The sequence below is a fragment of the Quercus lobata genome, chromosome 8 (assembly GCF_001633185.2).
Source record: "Quercus lobata isolate SW786 chromosome 8, ValleyOak3.0 Primary Assembly, whole genome shotgun sequence".
Taxonomy (NCBI): domain Eukaryota; kingdom Viridiplantae; phylum Streptophyta; class Magnoliopsida; order Fagales; family Fagaceae; genus Quercus; species Quercus lobata.
This window is the reverse complement of record NC_044911.1, coordinates 3,919,028-3,938,207: the sequence shown is the minus strand read 5'-3', so window position 1 is coordinate 3,938,207 and position 19,180 is coordinate 3,919,028. Positions and strand designations below refer to the sequence as shown.

General features: G+C 38.9%; 1 protein-coding gene across 2 annotated transcripts; it reads left to right on the top strand.

Annotated features, from left to right (window-relative positions):
• The first annotated feature begins 1,625 nt into the window (after window positions 1-1,625).
• Window positions 1,626-18,410, top strand: LOC115957488 (E3 ubiquitin-protein ligase UPL1-like). Of its 2 annotated transcripts, none has more exons than XM_031075738.1 (17): window positions 1,626-2,014; window positions 3,409-3,504; window positions 3,587-3,793; window positions 3,958-4,752; window positions 4,784-11,971; window positions 12,072-12,389; window positions 12,894-13,095; window positions 13,195-13,484; window positions 13,683-13,972; window positions 14,172-15,297; window positions 15,410-15,556; window positions 15,708-15,788; window positions 15,941-16,166; window positions 16,253-16,392; window positions 17,062-17,168; window positions 17,298-17,467; window positions 17,942-18,410. In XM_031075738.1, the coding sequence occupies exons 1-16, from the start codon at window positions 1,982-1,984 to the stop codon at window positions 17,398-17,400; spliced, it is 11,349 nt and encodes a 3,782-aa protein (XP_030931598.1). In that variant the 5' UTR covers window positions 1,626-1,981; the 3' UTR covers window positions 17,401-17,467; window positions 17,942-18,410. The 2 variants fall into 2 exon arrangements, with proteins under 2 accessions (XP_030931598.1, XP_030931597.1); XM_031075737.1 differs by having other exon boundaries at window positions 3,955-4,752.
• The last annotated feature ends 770 nt before the right edge of the window (window positions 18,411-19,180 follow it).

Genomic DNA, 19,180 nt, shown 5'->3' with positions numbered 1-19,180 from the left:
AGAGCCTTTGTCGATGCCATAGCTTCAATTTCCTCACAAGTGTAGGCTTGAGGCAATTTTTGAGAGCAAGAGGCAATGGCTAAACCGAAGTTGTTCCTGATGACCACCCCTATATCAACCTTGTTCTCATTGGAAAAAAATAACGCCATTGAAATTTATAATGCTAATAACCCTAAAATGCTAGTTTTATATCACATTAATTTTGGGCCCTTGCATCTAATGTTACAAATGAAGAGTGCTAGAAACCAAAACAAGATAAGTTATTATATTAATTACTAAATTATGAAGTATGGTTCAATTCTGTCTTTGAACTATCATGTTAATTTAGTCCCTCACATCTTAATCGTTTGTTCAACTTATATATATATATATATATAGTTATTTTTATTATCAAAGGTAAGCCATTAATTTTAAAAATTGATGTACAAACAAAATTCAAATTGAATCCAAATTAATTTATAATTTTTGCTTAATTTTACACTATGTGTTCTTTTCTTTTCTTTTATTTTTTTCATTTTTTTTTCTTAATTTTGATGTCAAATGACCCATTCATGATACTTAACATGAAAGTGTGTCTTACACATCTAAATTGAACCACCTCATCATTATTGGTGTTAGTTTTTTTTAGTAGGTACATATACATTGCTTAATTGTTTTCAAAACTTTATGAACAAATTAACAATCAAAATTTTAAATAAAAAAATAAACTCTAAACTACATCATTCATATACCCAAATAATGGTTATTTAAATTAAAAAAAAAAATCTAGAGACACAAAGAATTTCACAATTCACTAATGTGACAAGTTATAATTGGTGCAACGTCTTTTTTATATTAGTGAACTATTGACTGAACTTTTAATACACTAATAAGCCTGACCATTCAATTTCATACTCGACAAAACTCATATTATTTGGAGCTATCCAATTTGAAAAAACATAAAATCCAACTATTGGTTTAATCTAGAGTTTGTTGGCAATGGCACCAATAAAACCTTGATGAGATTGGATTGAGTATCAAGTTTCCTCCATGGAATTTTAATAGACTTTACCTCTTTAAAGAGTTTTCCCAATACCTTGCTTTCTTAGTTATCATCACGTCGTCAATCCTCTCCTCGACTCCATTCTGTGTGTTGTTGTCCCTCGCACTCCCATCTCTAACTTGATTTAAATGAAATATTATAATCTCTATTAGCTTGCTTGCCAGTTAGTTGTATTGATGAAACAATCCACGAATATGACCAATCAAGTCATCAATTTAACCTTAACAAAAACACTCTACAATCCTCCCGTCCATCCGTTATCAATAATTTGAATTCATTCGACTCTATCATGATCAAGTCAAGTCGGATGATATATTACTGCTAAACCCGAGCCCAACCCACTTGTAATCACATATATACCACGATCATAACATACAAACTCAACAATATTTAAAAAAAAAAAATTTAGTGAAATATTTATAGTTTCCTAAAAAAAAAAAAAAAAAATCCCCAAAGCTTAAAAAAAAAGAAAAAAAAAAAGGAGAAAATATCTAAATTATAGTTTCCTTTCTTTCATACTTCTCTCCGAATATATCTCTTTCTAGTTTTTCTCTTCTTATTCTCTTCCTCTTCCTTTCTCTCCCTATATATATATATACACACACATACACACAGCACTTTAGCTCTCTTCTTTTAAGTTATACACAATTCTTTCTCCAAAACTCTCTCTCTCTCTCTCTATATCTGTCTCTCTACCTATTCGATCCTAATAAAAAACCCTAAAATTCGCAATCTTGAAATTTCAAGAAAATTATCGTTCTCTTTCTTCAAATTCCATCGGATTTCTATTTGTACGATCCGATCATTGTGAATACTTCAACTCAAAACCCTACCCTTTTCATCATCTTTTCCTGTTTGTGCGATCGATTCTCGGGTTATTAGGGGAATTGATCGGTTTCTACAAAGGCTTTGGAGCCGTGAAATGCTTTTGATTCAAAGATGAAGTTGAAAAGAAGGAGAGCATTGGAAGTGGTTAGTGTTTTTTTTCCCCAAATTCAAAACTGTTATTCGATTTTTGCTTATTTATATAAATATATGCGCTTTTATGATCAATTTTGTTTTTTGTTTTCTGGGAAATTTTTAATTTTTAGTTGTGTGTGTTTTTTCTGTGATATTGGAAGTACAATGAGTGTGTTTGTATTGGGGTTTAGGCGAATTTGATTGGTTTGTGATGCTCTGGGACCGATTTGGATGGATTAAAGATTTGTTCTTTTATTGGTTTTTTTATGGCCATGCCTTGTTTGGTTGCTTAGAAAGTCCGGGAGAGAGTTCAGAACTTTGAAACTAATGTCTTTTATTTTTTTGTTTTATTTTTAATTTTTAATTTTTAAGTTTGATTTATTGTTGGGGTGTGTGAATTTGAAAATGTTCAGTTTATTGAGCTGAAAGACTCTACTGCTTCAGTGAGAGTTTTGATTACATGGGGTTCAGTTGTTTCTAACTTTGTACTTTATGAGAAGCCCATTAGAGCTTTGATGTTTATAACCATGATTTTTGGGTCATTTAGTTGTTTAAGTTGAAAGGAGTCTTTTCCTGTCATCACTTGAATACTTTCTGATTATTGCTTGTTGTGGAGGTAGGAATGTTATTTGATGGAGTAAGTACATGGTCCCAAGAAATATGAAACTGCCAAGCCAAAAAAAGTGAGAGCAAAAAAAAAAAAAAAAAAAAAAATTAATCCTTTGTATGGTTGCTTAGAAGTTGTGGGAATATTGGATGAGAATGTTTTGATTGCTAATCTGCTACTGCTACCCGACATCTCCCTTTTTTCTTTGTTGGGGGGCAGGGGTGGATGCTAAATGACATATCAATAGGAAAAAAAGAAGAGGTGAAATGGGCGTTAGTGCAAACTGAAATCAAGAGAACCTAATTTGTGTAGAAATGTAAAATTTTCTTATATCAGGATAAATATGATGCTTGATTTATTTTTTTAGTTTTAGATATAAATTAATTATGTTACACAGAGCGGGATTTAAAAAGAAAAGAAAAGAAGTAGGGTTGTTCATGCTTATATAAGAGTTAAATAAGGAAGGTGTCATTCATATATTATCGGTAATTGATAATAGGAAAGCCTTTTAGGACCTCTGGCAGTGAAATTTATTAGCTTTTGATATTGGAAAATCCTTTTAGGAGCTCTGTCTGTGGAAGTTTCATGCCTTTAGCTTTTGATATTGTAGACCCATTTTAGGTGTTAGGCGAGGTTTAGCTCAGGAGTATGTACTTCACAAATTTATCTTCTGTACAATTCATCTGTTTTTGATCTCTAGTTTGCGATGTGTTTATCTTAGTGAGATACAAATACGTTATCCAGTAGTGTTGTGACAACTGTACATTAAATTACTATATTTCTCTGTTGTTTGTTTCAGCCTCCAAAAATTAGATCATTCATCGACAGTGTCACTGCGGTTCCACTCGAGAATGTAGAAGAACCCCTCAAAGGTTTTGTTTGGGAGTTTGATAAGGTGCTTTTTTTTTCCACCTTACTTTTTTTAATGTTATGATTGCTGTTATGCAGTTTGATTTATGTTTATCTTGGTGGTGCAGGGGGATTTTCATCACTGGGTGGATCTTTTTAATCATTTTGACTCATTTTTTGAGAAACACATAAAATTGAGGAAGGATTTGCAGATTGAAGATGATTTTCTGGACTCTGATCCTCCCTTCCCAAGAGAAGCTGTAATTCAAATTCTCCGTGTTATAAGAATAATTCTGGAGAATTGTACAAATAAGCACTTTTATAGTTCTTATGAGGTACGCTTATATTTCTGTTTTAGAAGTATTTTTGCAATTTCTTTTTTAGTCACATTCATGTAAATTAGTATGTCTTGCTTCATGTAAATTTCAGTTGAAGTTCTCTTCTTCTTTTTTATCTTTCCTTAAAATTTTTGCTTTTGGTTTGTATGAAATTGCAGCAGCATCTTTCATTACTGCTTGCTTCCACCGATCCGGATGTCATTGAGGCTTGCCTGCAGACCTTGGCTGCTTTTTTGAAGAAAACAATTGGCAAGTACTCAATTAGAGATACTTCCCTGAATTCAAAGTTATTTGCTCTTGCACAAGGTTGGGGGGGAAAGGAAGAGGGACTTGGATTAATTGCAACTGCTGGACAGGATAGTTGTGATCCAATTGCCTATGAGTTGGGTTGCACACTGCATTTTGAATTCTATGCTTCCAGTGATTTGTCATCTGAACAACCTGCTGCAGAGTATTCGCCCCAAGGCTTACAAATCATCCATTTACCTGACATCAATACTCGCCTAGAGACTGATCTAGAGCTTTTGAGTAATTTAGTTGCTGAATACAAAGTACCCACCAGTTTAAGATATTCTTTATTGACAAGATTGCGGTTTGCAAGGGCATTTGGCTCTTTAGCTTCTCGGCAGCAGTATACCTGCATTCGTCTGTATGCCTTCATAGTTCTTGTTCAAGCAAGCGGTGATGCAGATGACCTAGTTTCTTTCTTCAACTCTGAGCCTGAGTTTGTCAATGAGCTGGTATCTTTATTGAGCTATGAAGATGCAGTTCCTGAGAAAATTCGAATTCTATGTTTGCTTTCTTTGGTTGCTCTTTGTCAAGATAGGTCTCGCCAGCCTTCTGTCTTGACTGCCGTCACATCTGGTGGTCACCGTGGCATTCTGTCCAGCCTCATGCAGAAGGCCATTGATTCTGTCATTAGTGATGCCTCAAAATGGTCAGTGGTTTTTGCTGAGGCTCTGTTATCTCTTGTCACTTTTTGCTGAGGCTCTGTTATCTCTTGTCACTGTTTTGGTCTCATCATCGTCAGGTTGCTCTGCCATGCGTGAAGCAGGATTCATCCCTACACTTCTACCTCTCCTTAAAGATACAAATCCACAACACTTGCATTTGGTAAGCACAGCTGTGCATATTCTAGAAGCATTTTTGGATTACAGTAATCCAGCTGTTGCTTTGTTCAGAGACTTGGGTGGTTTAGATGATACCATCTTTCGTTTGAAGGTGGAGGTGTCACATATAGAAAATGGTTCAAGGCAACAAGGTGAAAGTTCTAACAGTGGTGGGAAGGGAAAGCAAGTTGTTGCAAGCACCTCCAGTGAGCTAGATGACATGCAGCCTCTATATTCGGAAGCATTAGTTTCGCATCACCGGCGATTGCTGATGAAAGCTTTACTGCGTGCTATATCCCTTGGAACTTATGCCCCTGGAAATACTGCACGTATTTATGGCTCTGAGGAGAGTTTGTTACCGTATTGCTTATGTGTAATTTTTAGAAGGGCAAAAGATTTTGGTGGTGGGGTGTTTTCACTTGCAGCTACTGTCATGAGTGATCTGATTCACAAAGATCCCACTTGTTTTCCTGTCTTGGATGCAGCTGGTCTTCCTTCTGCCTTCTTGGATGCTATAATGGATGGTGTTCTCTGCTCTGCTGAAGCCATAGCATGCATACCTCAATGTTTGGATGCTTTGTGCTTAAACACTAATGGCCTTCAGGCTGTCAAAGACCGAAATGCTTTGAAATGCTTTGTCAGAATATTTACTTCAAGAACGTATTTGCGTGCCCTTACCACTGATACCTCCTTGTCTAGCGGACTAGATGAACTAATGCGCCATGCTTCCTCATTGCGTGGGCCTGGAGTGGATATGTTGATTGAGATCTTAAATACCATTTTGAGAATTGGATCTGGGATTGATGCTTCTTACTTGTCCACTGATCCCTTGTGCTCTTCTACTCCTGTTCCCATGGAAACTGATGGTGAAGAGAGGAACCTGGTCCTCTCTGATGATAGGGAAGCATTGAAGATGGAAAATTCAGAGCAGACCACTGAGCCATCCGCTGATTCCTCAATAGTTAATTTAGAGTCATTCCTCCCTGAGTGCGTGGCCAATACTGGTCGGCTTCTTGAAACAATTCTTCAGAATGCTGACACATGTCGTATATTTGTAGAGAAGAAGGGCATTGAAGCTGTTCTGCAGTTGTTTACTTTGCCTTTAATGCCTCTTTCTGCATCAGTTGGTCAGAGTATCTCTGTTGCCTTTAAGAATTTCTCGCCACAGCATTCTGCTGCTCTTGCTCGGGCAGTATGTTTATTTCTGAGAGAGCATCTGAAGTTAACGAATGAACTCTTAGCTTCAGTCGGAGGCACTCAGCTTGCTGTGGTTGAATCTGCGCTGCAAACAAAGGTTTTGAGATATCTTTCAAGTCTTGAAGGTATTCTGGCTCTATCTAATTTCTTATTGAAGGGGACTACTAGTGTGGTCTCGGAGCTTGGCACTGCAGATGCGGATGTATTGAAAGATCTTGGGAGCACATACAGGGAAATAATCTGGCAGATTTCTTTATGTAATGATTCCAAAGTGGATGAGAAGAAAAATGCTGATCAAGAACCTGAGAGTTCAGAGGCAGCCCCATCTAATGCTGCTGGTAGAGAAAGCGATGATGATGCAAATATTCCAGTGGTGAGATATATGAACCCTGTTTCTGTCAGGAATGGTTCCCAGTCCTTGTGGGCTGGAGACCGGGAGTTTCTGTCTGTAGTTCGTTCTGGTGAAGGTTTGCACCGTCGTAGTCGACATGGGTTGACACGCATACGGGGAAGGACAGGTCGGCACTTGGAGGCTTTAAACATTGATAATGAAGTTCCATCTAATGTACCGGAGACATCTTCCCAGGATTTGAAAAAGAAAAGTCCTGATGTTCTTGCTTCAGAGATTCTTAATAAGCTGGCTTCTACATTGCGCTCTTTCTTCACAGCTCTTGTCAAGGGATTCACGTTACCAAACCGTCGTAGAGCTGACACAGGGTCATTGAGTTCAGCTTCGAAGACCCTTGGAACTGGCCTAGCTAAAGTATTTCTTGATGCTCTTAGTTTCTCTGGGCATTCTACTTCTGCTGTGCTCTCAGTAAAGTGTCGATATCTAGGAAAGGTAGTAGAGGACATGGCATCATTAACATTTGACAGCCGGCGACGTACTTGTTATACTGCAATGGTTAATAATTTTTATGTTCATGGTACCTTTAAGGAGCTACTGACAACATTTGAAGCCACTAGTCAGTTGTTGTGGACACTACCATACTCTATCCCAACATCAGGTATTGATCATGAAAAGACAGGTGAAGGAAGTAAATTGTCACACAATACATGGCTGCTTGATACATTGCAGAGCTATTGCCGTGTGCTTGAGTATTTTGTTAATTCTTCTTTACTTCTATCTCCAACCTCTGCATCCCAAGCGCAGCTTCTTGTGCAGCCGGTTGCAGTTGGTCTTTCAATTGGGCTATTTCCAGTTCCTAGGGACCCGGAAGTCTTTGTTCGTATGCTGCAATCTCAGGTTCTTGATGTGATACTTCCTGTCTGGAACCACCCAATGTTTCCCAATTGTAGTCTGGGATTCATTGCTTCCATTCTTTCACTTGTTACACATGTATACTCTGGTGTTGGAGATGTGAAACGAAATCGTAGTGGCATTGCGGGTACCACAAACCAGAGATTCATGCCCCCACCACCTGATGAAGGTACTATTGCTACCATTGTTGAAATGGGTTTTACAAGGGCTAGAGCAGAGGAAGCACTGAGAAGAGTGGAAACAAATAGCGTTGAAATGGCCATGGAATGGCTGTTTAGTCATGCTGATGATCCTGTACAGGAGGATGATGAATTAGCTCGGGCACTTGCTCTGTCACTGGGAAGTTCAACAGAAACATCTAAAGTTGATAATGTTGACAAGTCCATGGATGTCCTGACAGAAGATGGGCAGACGAAGGCACCCCCTGTTGATGATATTCTTGCTGCGTCAGTTAAATTGTTTCAGATCATTGATACTATGGCATTTCCATTGACAGATTTGTTTGTTACTCTTTGCAATCGGAACAAAGGAGAAGACCGTCCAATTGTGACATCTTACCTTATTCAGCAGCTAAAGCTTTGCCCATTGGATTTTTCAAAGGATACCAGTGCATTGAGTATATTATCACATATTATAGCATTAATTCTTTTTGAGGATGGAAGTACACGAGAAATTGCTGCAGAGAATGGTATTGTATCCGCTGCGATAGATATTTTGACTAACTTTAAGGCTAGAAATGAATCAGGGAATGAGCTTTTGGTCCCAAAATGCATTAGTTCTTTACTTCTTATCTTGGATAACATGCTGCAGTCCAGGCCCAAAATTTTTTCTGAGAGTACAGATGGAACTCCAGCTGGGTCTCTGCTGGACTCTTCTGGAGAACATGCTTCCTTGTCAGTTCCTGCACCAGTTCAAGAGAAAAAATCAGCTTCAGATGCTCAAGAAAAAGAATCTGGTTCAGCATTTGAAAAAATATTGGGGAAATCTACTGGTTATTTGACTTCTGAAGAGTCTCGTAAGTTGCTGTTAGTTGCTTGTGACTTGATAAAATTGCATGTCCCTGCTATGATCATGCAGGCTGTTCTGCAGTTGTGTGCGCGCTTGACAAAAACACATTCGCTAGCTTTGCAATTCCTTGAAAATGGAGGCTTGGCTGCTCTTTTTAGTCTCCCAAGAAGTTGTTTTTTCCCTGGATATGACACTGTTGCATCTACTATTGTCCGGCATCTCCTTGAGGATCCTCAGACACTGCAAACGGCTATGGAATTGGAGATACGACAAACTTTGAGTGGAAACCGGCATGCTGGGCGTGTTTCTGCACGAACTTTTTTGACATCAATGGCACCTGTTATCTCTAGGGATCCTGTGGTTTTCATGAAAGCTGCTGGTGCTGTTTGCCAGTTGGAGACATCTGGAGGTAGGACTTTTGTTGTGTTATCAAAGGAGAAAGAGAAGGAGAAGGACAAATCAAAGGCATCTGGTGTTGAAGCTGGATTATCTTCCAATGAATGTGTACGGATTTCTGAAAATAAAACACATGATGGATCAGGTAAATGCTCTAAAGGCCACAAAAAGATCCCTGCCAATCTCACTCAAGTAATAGATCAGCTTCTTGATATAGTCTTAAAATACCCTTCTCCAAAAATCCTGGAAGTTGGTGCAAATAATTCCATGGAGGTTGATGAACCTGCAACCAAGGTTAAGGGTAAATCGAAGGTTGATGAGACAATGAAATCAGAGTCTGAATCTGAAAGGTCTGCGGGGCTTGCAAAGGTGACCTTTGTTCTGAAGTTATTAAGTGATGTTCTTCTGATGTATGTACATGCAGTTGGGGTTATTCTTAAGCGGGATCTGGAAATGTGTCAACTCCGGGGATCCAACCCTCCAGATAGTCCTGGAAATGGTGTTGGAATACTTCATCATATTTTACATCGGCTACTTCCACTCTCTACTGATAAATCTGCAGGACCTGATGAATGGAGAGGCAAGTTGTCTGAAAAGGCTTCATGGTTTGTTGTAGTTCTGTGTGGCCGTTCTGGTGAAGGTCGTAGACGAGTAGTTAATGAACTTGTGAAAGCCTTATCCTCATTTTCAAACTTAGAGAGCAATTCCACTAAGAACATATTGCTGCCAGATAAGAAGGTTTTTGCTTTTGTTGATTTGGTGTACTCTATTTTGTCCAAAAATTCGTCATCCAGCAACTTACCTGGTGGTTCTGGGTGCTCACCAGACATAGCAAAAAGCATGATAGATGGAGGAATGGTTCAGTGCCTGACTGGCATTCTTCAAGTGATTGATTTGGACCATCCTGATGCCCCAAAAATTGTGAATCTCATACTTAAGGCATTGGAAATTTTAACAAGGGCTGCTAATGCTAGTGATCAAATTTTTAAATCTGATGGAATGAACAAGAAAAAAACCATGGGGCTAAGTGGAAGACCTGATGACCAGTTAAATGCACCATCAGCTGTTCAGGCTGTGGAGCATAATCAGAATACAGCTGGACAAGAGGAAGTCAGAGATGTGGTGGAAAATGAACAACAGAATCAAAGAACTTCTCAAGGTGAAGGTAATCAGGATGCAAATTCCAATGAGCCTGTGGAGCAAGATATGAGAATAGATGTGGAGGAGACGATGGCTACAAATCCACCTATGGAGATTGGGATGGATTTTATGCGTGAAGAGATGGAAGAGGGTGGTGTTTTACACAACACTGACCAAATTGAGATGAATTTTCATGTTGAGAATAGGGCAGATGATGACATGGGTGATGAAGATGATGACATGGGTGACGATGGTGAGGATGATGAGGATGATGATGAGGGGGAGGATGAGGATGAGGATATAGCAGAAGATGGTGGTGGCATGATGTCTTTAGCTGATACAGATGTGGAAGACCATGATGACACAGGCTTGGGAGATGACTATAATGATGAGATGATTGATGAAGAGGATGATGATTTTCATGAGAATCGTGTCATAGAGGTCAGATGGAGGGAAGCCCTTGATGGGTTAGATCATTTGCAGGTACTTGGTCAACCTGGGGCTACAGCTGGTCTAATTGATGTTGCAGCTGAACCTTTTGAAGGAGTTAATGTGGATGACCTTTTTGGTCTTCGCAGGCCTTTAGGTTTTGAACGCCGTCGTCAGACAGGTAGGTCTTCCTTTGAGCGATCTGTTGCAGAAGTAAATGGTTTTCAACATCCTCTCCTTTTAAGACCATCCCAGTCAGGGGATCTGGTCTCAATGTGGTCATCAGGTGGGAATTCATCCAGAGATGTAGAAGCTTTGTCATCTGGGAGTTTTGATGTATCTCATTTCTACATGTTTGATGCTCCTGTTCTTCCATTTGATAATGTACCAAGCAGTCTCTTTGGTGACCGGTTGGGTGGTGCAGCACCCCCTCCATTGACTGATTATTCTGTAGGCATGGACTCCTTGCAGTTACCTGGACGAAGAGGGCCTAGTGATGGTCGGTGGACTGATGATGGTCAGCCACAAGCTACTGCTCAAGCTGCTGCTATTGCACAGGCTATAGAGGAACAGTTCATTTCTCAATTGCGCAGTATTGCTCCTGTGAACAGTCCTATTGAAAGGCAGTCCCAAAATTCAGGAGTGCCGGAGAAACAACCAGATGCCCCTCCATCTGATGACAGTCCGGTAGTAGCGGTGGATGGTGCTAACACCAATAGTCATCAAAGTGAAGGGCAGCCTCAAGAAAATGGTGATGAAATCACACATCATCAAGTTAACCCTACTGTTGAGAGTGTAACTTCTGGAGAACAAGTTAATCCAGAATCCATTCTTGAACATGCAGGCGAACTTTTACAGGCACATGAACCTATGTTAATCCAACCATTTTCACTGAACACTACGCCAAATGTGCATGATAGCATGGAAATTGCTGAAGGAAATGGCACTGCTGATGTGCAGGTGGGGACAATGGCAGAGTTTGTCAATTCATCTACAGACTTTCATGCTGATCTACAATGTGATGGGGGTTCTGAAGCAGATGCGAGTCTCCATGATGTTCCAGTTCAGGCCACAGGTTGCGATGGATCTTCAAGAACAGATGATCAGGCCAGTACTCATGGTCTGGCAGTTTCTGGATCACAGATGCTTAATTCAGATGATTGTCCTGCTTCTTCTGTTCGTGCAAGTGTTGATGTTGATATGAATACAATTGATGCTGAAGGAAATCAATCTGAGCAACCTGTGCCTGCATCCGAAGATGGTACAGATGATCCATCATCAGGGCAAAACACACTGCTTGCTATGGACAATAATCAGGCTGAGCAGACTAGTGTGAGTAGTGAGGTGCCTGGCACTAATGCTATTGATCCCACCTTCTTGGAAGCACTACCTGAAGATCTTCGAGCAGAAGTGCTAGCTTCCCAGCAAGCTCAGTCTGTTCAACCTCCAACTTATGCACCGCCTTCGGCAGAAGATATTGATCCAGAGTTTTTAGCTGCTCTTCCTCCAGATATTCAGGCAGAAGTTTTGGCCCAACAAAGAGCTCAGAGGGTTGCACAACAGGCTGAAGGACAACCAGTTGACATGGACAATGCTTCAATCATTGCTACTTTTCCTGCTGATTTGCGTGAAGAGGTTTGGATCTTCAACTTTCCTCCTCATTATAGACTTGTTATGTGTATTTGTCTTTTTCTATTTAATTCTAATAACCCTCATCTTTTGCTTCTGTTTTCAGGTACTTCTGACTTCATCAGAAGCAGTTCTGTCTGCATTGCCCTCTCCATTACTTGCTGAAGCCCAAATGCTAAGGGACCGAGCAATGAGTCATTATCAGGCTCGCAGTCTTTTTGGAAGCAGCCACAGGCTGAATAATCGGAGGAATGGGTTGGGTTTTGACCGACAGACGGTGATGGACAGGGGTGTGGGAGTTACAATAGGCCGGAGGGCAGCTTCTGCGTTTTCAGATGGCTTGAAGGTGAAGGAATTTGAAGGCGAGCCACTTTTGGATGCAAATGCATTGAAAGCTTTGGTTCGGCTCCTACGAGTAGCACAGGTATGCCATGTTCCATTCTTGGGTTGTTTGGGTAAATATTATTTCTAGTTGGGAAGTTTTTGTGTATCTTTATGAGCTTACCTGCAAGTAGTAGTTATAGATTGTGTGATAGTTGAAAATAAATTATAGTTCTTTTATACAAAGGAAATGGTGTCAGCACCTACGTTGGAGGTTGGTTTGTCAAATCAACAAAGCTTAAATGAATGTGTAAAAGGAATTATGAATTTCTGTTGTGATTAGGTTGGACTTTGAATTGATGATCTGGACTTCATATATCAATTCTTATCCTGGACAAATCCAAATGCAAAATTTTGTATAGAAAGAATTTAAAATTGTTCCAGATTTAGTATGTTTATATATCTCAATTTTTGAAGAAAATTCATTACTTTTGGAATTCTTTAAAAATTTGACCCTGAGTAAAGATGATTACAAAATTTTCCTGGCAGTGAGATGTATTTGTGTGTGCTGTGATATCTAGCTAATTGTTTTCTTTTATTGGGTTAGCCCCTTGGCAAGGGCCTCTTGCAGAGACTCCTGTTAAACCTTTGTGCACATAGTGTCACAAGGGCAACTCTAGTTCGTCTTTTGCTTGATATGATCAAGCCTGAGGCTGAAGGTGCAGTCAGTGGATTGGCAACAATTAACACCCAGAGGCTTTATGGTTGTCAATCAAATGTTGTTTATGGTCGATCGCAGTTGTTAGATGGTAAGACTTTCATCTGATGTCACTAGAACTATCATCTTATGTTTTTAACTTATTAATTTTTTTAATTATTAAAGCTATCTCAACTTTTTACCTTAACAGGCCTCCCTCCACTGGTCTTGCGTCGAATTTTTGAGATTTTGACATATTTGGCTACTAATCATTCTGCTGTTGCCAATATGTTGTTCTACTTTGATCCCTCACTTGTTCCTGAGACTCTAAGTCCAATATGTATGGAAACCAAGAAGGATAAAGGGAAAGAGAAGATTGTGGAAGGAGGACTTTCACCAAAACTTTTGGGAAACTCTCTGGATGGGGATGTTCCATTGATACTGTTCCTGAAGCTTTTGAATCGACCACTTTTTCTTCGCAGCAATGCTCACCTTGAGCAGGTTGGTCTGATTTCCTGGTCAAGTGATTTCAAACATCTTAGTTTGCAATCTTACCCTTTTGAATATATATATATATATATATATATATACACACATAGCTTGTTCCATAGTCTTTTTATTAATTTAAGTATAGTAACCTGGAGTCCATCTTGCTTTGATTTTATATAGTGGATTTCTTTATTTTTCTAAATGCTGCAGGTTATGGGTCTGCTGCAAGTAGTTGTTTATACTGCAGCATCAAAATTAGATTACCAGCCTCAATCTGAACATGCAACAGCAAATGCCTCAGATTTGTCAGTGAATGAAGCTTCTGCTGATGTCCAAAAAGATCCTCCCATATCGGAACCAGAGTCTAAGAAAGAGGATAAATGTGCTGGTGCTGACTCATCCTCTTCAGATGGAAAGAAGAGCATAGATACATATAATACTTTTTCTCAATTGCCACAATCAGAATTGCGCAATCTGTGTAGCATTCTTGGTCGCGAGGGGTACGATGCTCTGATTTTCATTTCTCAATGGTTTAGATGTTCTCTTAATTTTTATTACCTTGTAGCCTCTACAATTTATTTTGATGTCCTGTCAACCCTATGTTATTTGTGTTTCACTTTATGTATGCATCCACTTGATGTCCTCTTCTCTTTTCCTTTTGTTAAAAGAGTGACTAACCTTTCTCATTAACTTATTTAGGCTTTCAGATAAAGTTTACATGCTTGCCAGTGAGGTGTTGAAGAAGTTGGCCTCGGTTGTTTCATCCCATCGAAAGTTCTTTACATCAGAGCTTTCTGAATTAGCCGATGGGTTGGGCTGTTCAGCTGTTGAAGAGCTTGTCACTCTGCGGAAAACGCACATGCTAGGTTTGAGTGCTGGTTCCATGGCTGGTGCAGCAATCCTACGCGTGCTACAAGCACTTAGCTCACTAACTTCACATAGCATTAATGAGGGTGCAGGACTAGAGAGTGATGGGGAGCAGGAGGAGCAAGCTATTATGAAAAAGCTGAATATTGCACTTGATCCCTTGTGGGCAGAATTGAGTGAGTGTATAAGTGTGACTGAGACACAGCTGGGTCAAAGCTCCTTCTCTCAGACTGTGTCAAATATAAATGTTGGGGAACATGTCCAGGGGAACTCTTCATCTCCTCTTCCTCCTGGAACCCAGAGACTCTTGCCTTTCATTGAGGCTTTCTTTGTTTTGTGTGAAAAGCTACAAGCAAACCAATCCATCACACAGCAAGATCAGGCCAATATAACTGCAAGAGAAGTTAAAGAATCTGCTGGGAGTTCATCCTCTTTCATCATTAAGTGCAGTGTAGAATCTCAAAAGAAGCTTGATGGTGCCGTCACATTTACAAGGTTTGCAGAGAAGCATCGCCGGCTCTTGAATGCTTTTATTAGACAGAATCCAGGTTTACTAGAGAAATCACTTTCTATGCTGCTGAAGGCACCAAGGCTGATTGATTTTGACAATAAGAAAGCGTATTTCCGATCAAGAATTAGGCAGCAGCATGAGCAGCATCTCTCTGGCCCACTGCGGATAAGTGTTAGGAGGGCTTATGTCTTGGAGGACTCATACAATCAGTTACGGATGCGTTCGTTTCAGGACCTGAAGGGTCGGCTGAATGTGCAATTTCAAGGTGAAGAGGGTATTGATGCCGGAGGTCTGACAAGAGAATGGTATCAGTTACTTTCAAGGGTTATATTTGACAAGGGAGCATTACTTTTTACTACAGTGGGAAACAATGCTACATTCCAACCAAACCCCAATTCTGTCTTCCAGACAGAACATCTTTCCTACTTCAAGTTTGTGGGCCGTGTGGTAATTTTTTTGGGAGCCGGTTTAAAATTTGATTTTTTTTTTTCATTCATTAATGTACCATAATTTTTCTGCTTCCAAGGGTTCCTATAATTTTCTTTGATCCTTCGTGCAGGTTGCCAAGGCACTCTTTGATGGGCAGCTTTTGGATGTTTATTTTACTCGATCATTCTACAAGCACATACTTGGTGTAAAGGTGACTTACCATGATATAGAGGCAGTTGATCCTGATTACTACAAGAATTTAAAGTGGATGTTGGAGGTCAGTGGGTTCATCTACTTAAAGTCTCGTGTCTTTTCTTCTTATATATTTTGACCTTTGTGGTTATAATGACTTTTTGCTATGTTTTTTTACTATTGTTTTATATGGAGTCTTGCTTTTTGTCTCATTTTCTATATTTTTCCTATTTCAGAATGATGTGAGTGAAATTCCCGATCTGACGTTTAGCATGGATGCGGATGAGGAAAAGCTCATTCTGTATGAGAAAAATGAGGTATGTAATTTACAAGTTATGATCTGTAACTTGAATTGTATTAAATTTGGCTATTCTTCAGGACTTATGATCTGATTTTCTTATGAAAAATAAGTTTTAAAGTTTTTATCAAGTTGGCTAATATATTTGTTCTGGTTCCCCCCCTTGAAAAGGTTACTGATTATGAGCTTAAGCCTGGAGGAAGAAATATTAGGGTTACAGAAGAAACAAAACATGAGTATGTTGATCTTGTTGCTGAACATATCTTGACCAATGCCATCCGTCCTCAAATCAATTCCTTTTTAGAAGGCTTCAACGAATTGGTACCACGAGAACTGATTTCTATTTTTAATGATAAGGAGCTTGAGCTACTTATAAGTGGACTTCCAGAAATTGATTGTAAGTTGGCTTTCCTTTGCAGTTATTTCTGCATTGTGCTTGTGGTTTTCTTAACAAGTTTTTGGTTGGTGTTATTGCTTTTGCAGTGGATGATTTGAAGGCCAACGCCGAGTATACTGGCTATACAGCAGCATCTAGTGTTATCCAATGGTTTTGGGAGGTTGTCACTGCTTTCAACAAGGAAGACATGGCAAGACTGCTGCAATTTGTCACTGGAACATCAAAGGTAATGTGGTGCAGTGTACATAAAATGGTAATTTAATATGCAATGTAATATGAGTTGACTTGTATATTTTGCAGATTTTTTATTTTCTTTTATGCCCTCTTTGCCGCCACTTCTTCTGGCTTCTTTTGTTTCCCTTTCAAATTTTACAAAAGACTCTTTTGCACAAACGTTAGAAGTCATTGACTACTAAGTGGTTATGTTATGCTTGCTATGTGTCCTTTGCCAGTCTTCATCCAATGCTTTGTTTTGCTGCTGTTTTTCTGATGCTGATCTTACTTTCTTGTGGAAAATGGCACAGGCAGAAGTTTGATTATTTTAGTTAATTAGATATTGGTTTATTTTATTTTTTTTGGGGTAATGCATGTTACTATGGTTGTTTCCTCATCTGAAATGTTACGTTTTGGCATGGAAGTAGTGGTTAGTGTATAGGAGAAGCTGATGTCTTGCTGCTGGTCATGATGTATTCTGCTTCTTTATCTAAAATGCTTTATGTGGATGCATGGCTTTTAATAAAAGAGTTGGTTATCTGAATCAATTAGTTGGGGCAAGGGTTTAAGCTGGTTTGGGGTTTTTGTTTAATTAGAGCAGCTCATGTATCTACATTATTTTTGGTGGTAGGTTGAATTATATGTTTTGACATGAACCCATTATTTATTTTTGACTTTTCAGGTTCCTTTGGAGGGTTTTAAAGCTTTGCAAGGTATATCTGGTCCTCAGCGATTTCAGATTCATAAGGCCTATGGAGCTCCTGACCGTTTGCCCTCAGCTCATACATGGTCTGTATTAAGATATATGTGCACCATTCATTTTATTTTATTTTTCAGCCAGATGGTCGCGTAGAATTAAATTTTCTGCTTTTAGGACTTAAACTAACCATTCATTCCCCACCCCCCAAAATGCTTCAGCTTTAATCAACTTGACCTTCCTGAGTATACCTCCAAGGAACAGCTTCAAGAACGTTTGCTGCTTGCTATCCACGAAGCCAGTGAAGGGTTTGGCTTTGGCTGACCTGAGTTTAATGTGATATTGTGGCCCCAGCAATGCCAGCAATCAACCTTTAGAGTTGCCATTACATGTCAGTTATCTTTTTCATTTAATTTATTGTATAGAATTTCTTATTGATCCTCTGCTCTACTTCTGTTTTATTTGTCAAAAAAGAATCTTTTTGGTATGATAAGCAAGGCATGTTTTCTATAGGATTCCTATAGCTCTTCATTTGCGGTCATAGGGAATATATCCATGCAAGACACCTTTTTTTCCCTGACAGGCAAGAATATTTTATTTTCAACATGTTTTGGGCTTGATTAGATCTAGAAAGGAATTGACTGTTAGGGTGGGGGGTTATTAGATTGCTTGAGAAACGAAGCCATTCCCATAAGAATTATGTTTTCTTTACTTTATCTAGTTCTGTTTGACAACAAAGTGGTTGAAAATGCTAGTTTCTTTCATGTATGGGTGTGCATGTCTGTCTGTGTCACTGGTCCATATTAAATGTTGTATATTTATTGCTAAACCTTTTCTTTTAATGCCATCTCCTCTGTGGTGCCAGATAAAAGGCTTATTGGCCCAAGTCGTCAAGAATAAAAAAGTAGGACTTGGACCGCGAAAAGTTTCTTGAAAGCATTTTTGTTTCAAGCATTTTTGTTCCATTGAGGCTGGCATTCGGTGCTTCTATCAATCTATATATTCAACAGATGATGATTATGCTTTTAAGGATTGGTGGGCTCCTCAGTTACAGTTGGCTAGGAAAATGTTGTTTTTTTGGATTTTTGCCATGAAAACGAGTATTGGGGGAGTGTACAAATGTAATAGATAAATATTTCATTGTTCATATTAGGTTTTTTTTCTTGGGTTCATTTTTACATTATTTAGCATTGAGCTTTATCCCTAGCTGCCTTATATATTAGTTTCTGTAACTACGTAGTAGTTGGTAATAAGCTAGGAAATGTATATCTATGGCACCAATTGTAGGCAAATTTTTCTTTTGTTTCTTTAAATGGTAAATTATATCTTCTCAACTTGTTTGTTCGTAACAAGTTAAATATTTAAAAAGCATGGAGGGGTTTAACTTCAGACACATTAGTAAATTTCTTTTGCATTTTGAAAGCCCTTTTACATCTCACCAGTGTATACTGAATTATGAGCATGTATTGATCTCGAATCTTAAGAATGTGATTGTGAAGAGTGTCTGTGCAATCAGTGAGATTTTGAAACAAAGAAAGAAGCTAAAAAAAAGAGAAGAGAAAATGACAACTACTAGAGGAGAGCGTATCTCCATCTTTATTCTTTTCCACAAAAGCAGTATATAGCCTTTGACCCCATGAATTTGCTCTGCTAAATCTCCCTGCCACTATCAGTATAAGTTCCCATTTGATATCAAACAACCAAGTAGCCAGCTGAGTAACCATTGCAGCCTTCTCTGAAGTCTGCACTAATAATCTCTACTTCAAGAGATTGACTCAGCATTTCACAATCATACTAGGATGCAAGATTGACTCAGCATTAATCATTATTTAGGCCCTCCAGGACATGTTTATTTTTATATCCGCATAGCCCACAAGGTTATAACCCCAGTCAGAAAAATCCCTGAACTCTTATTTTCTCAAACTTGATCATGAAGATATCCATCCTCAAACTGATCGAATTGTATTAATTAATGTAATACAAGAAGAACGATAATATGAAGTTCATAGTAAACACTGGCACACAACTTTTATGCCAAAAGCAGTCTTATTAATATTACAACTTGCACTAAGAACCTTGTATCTCAACTGATACCTTTTGACAT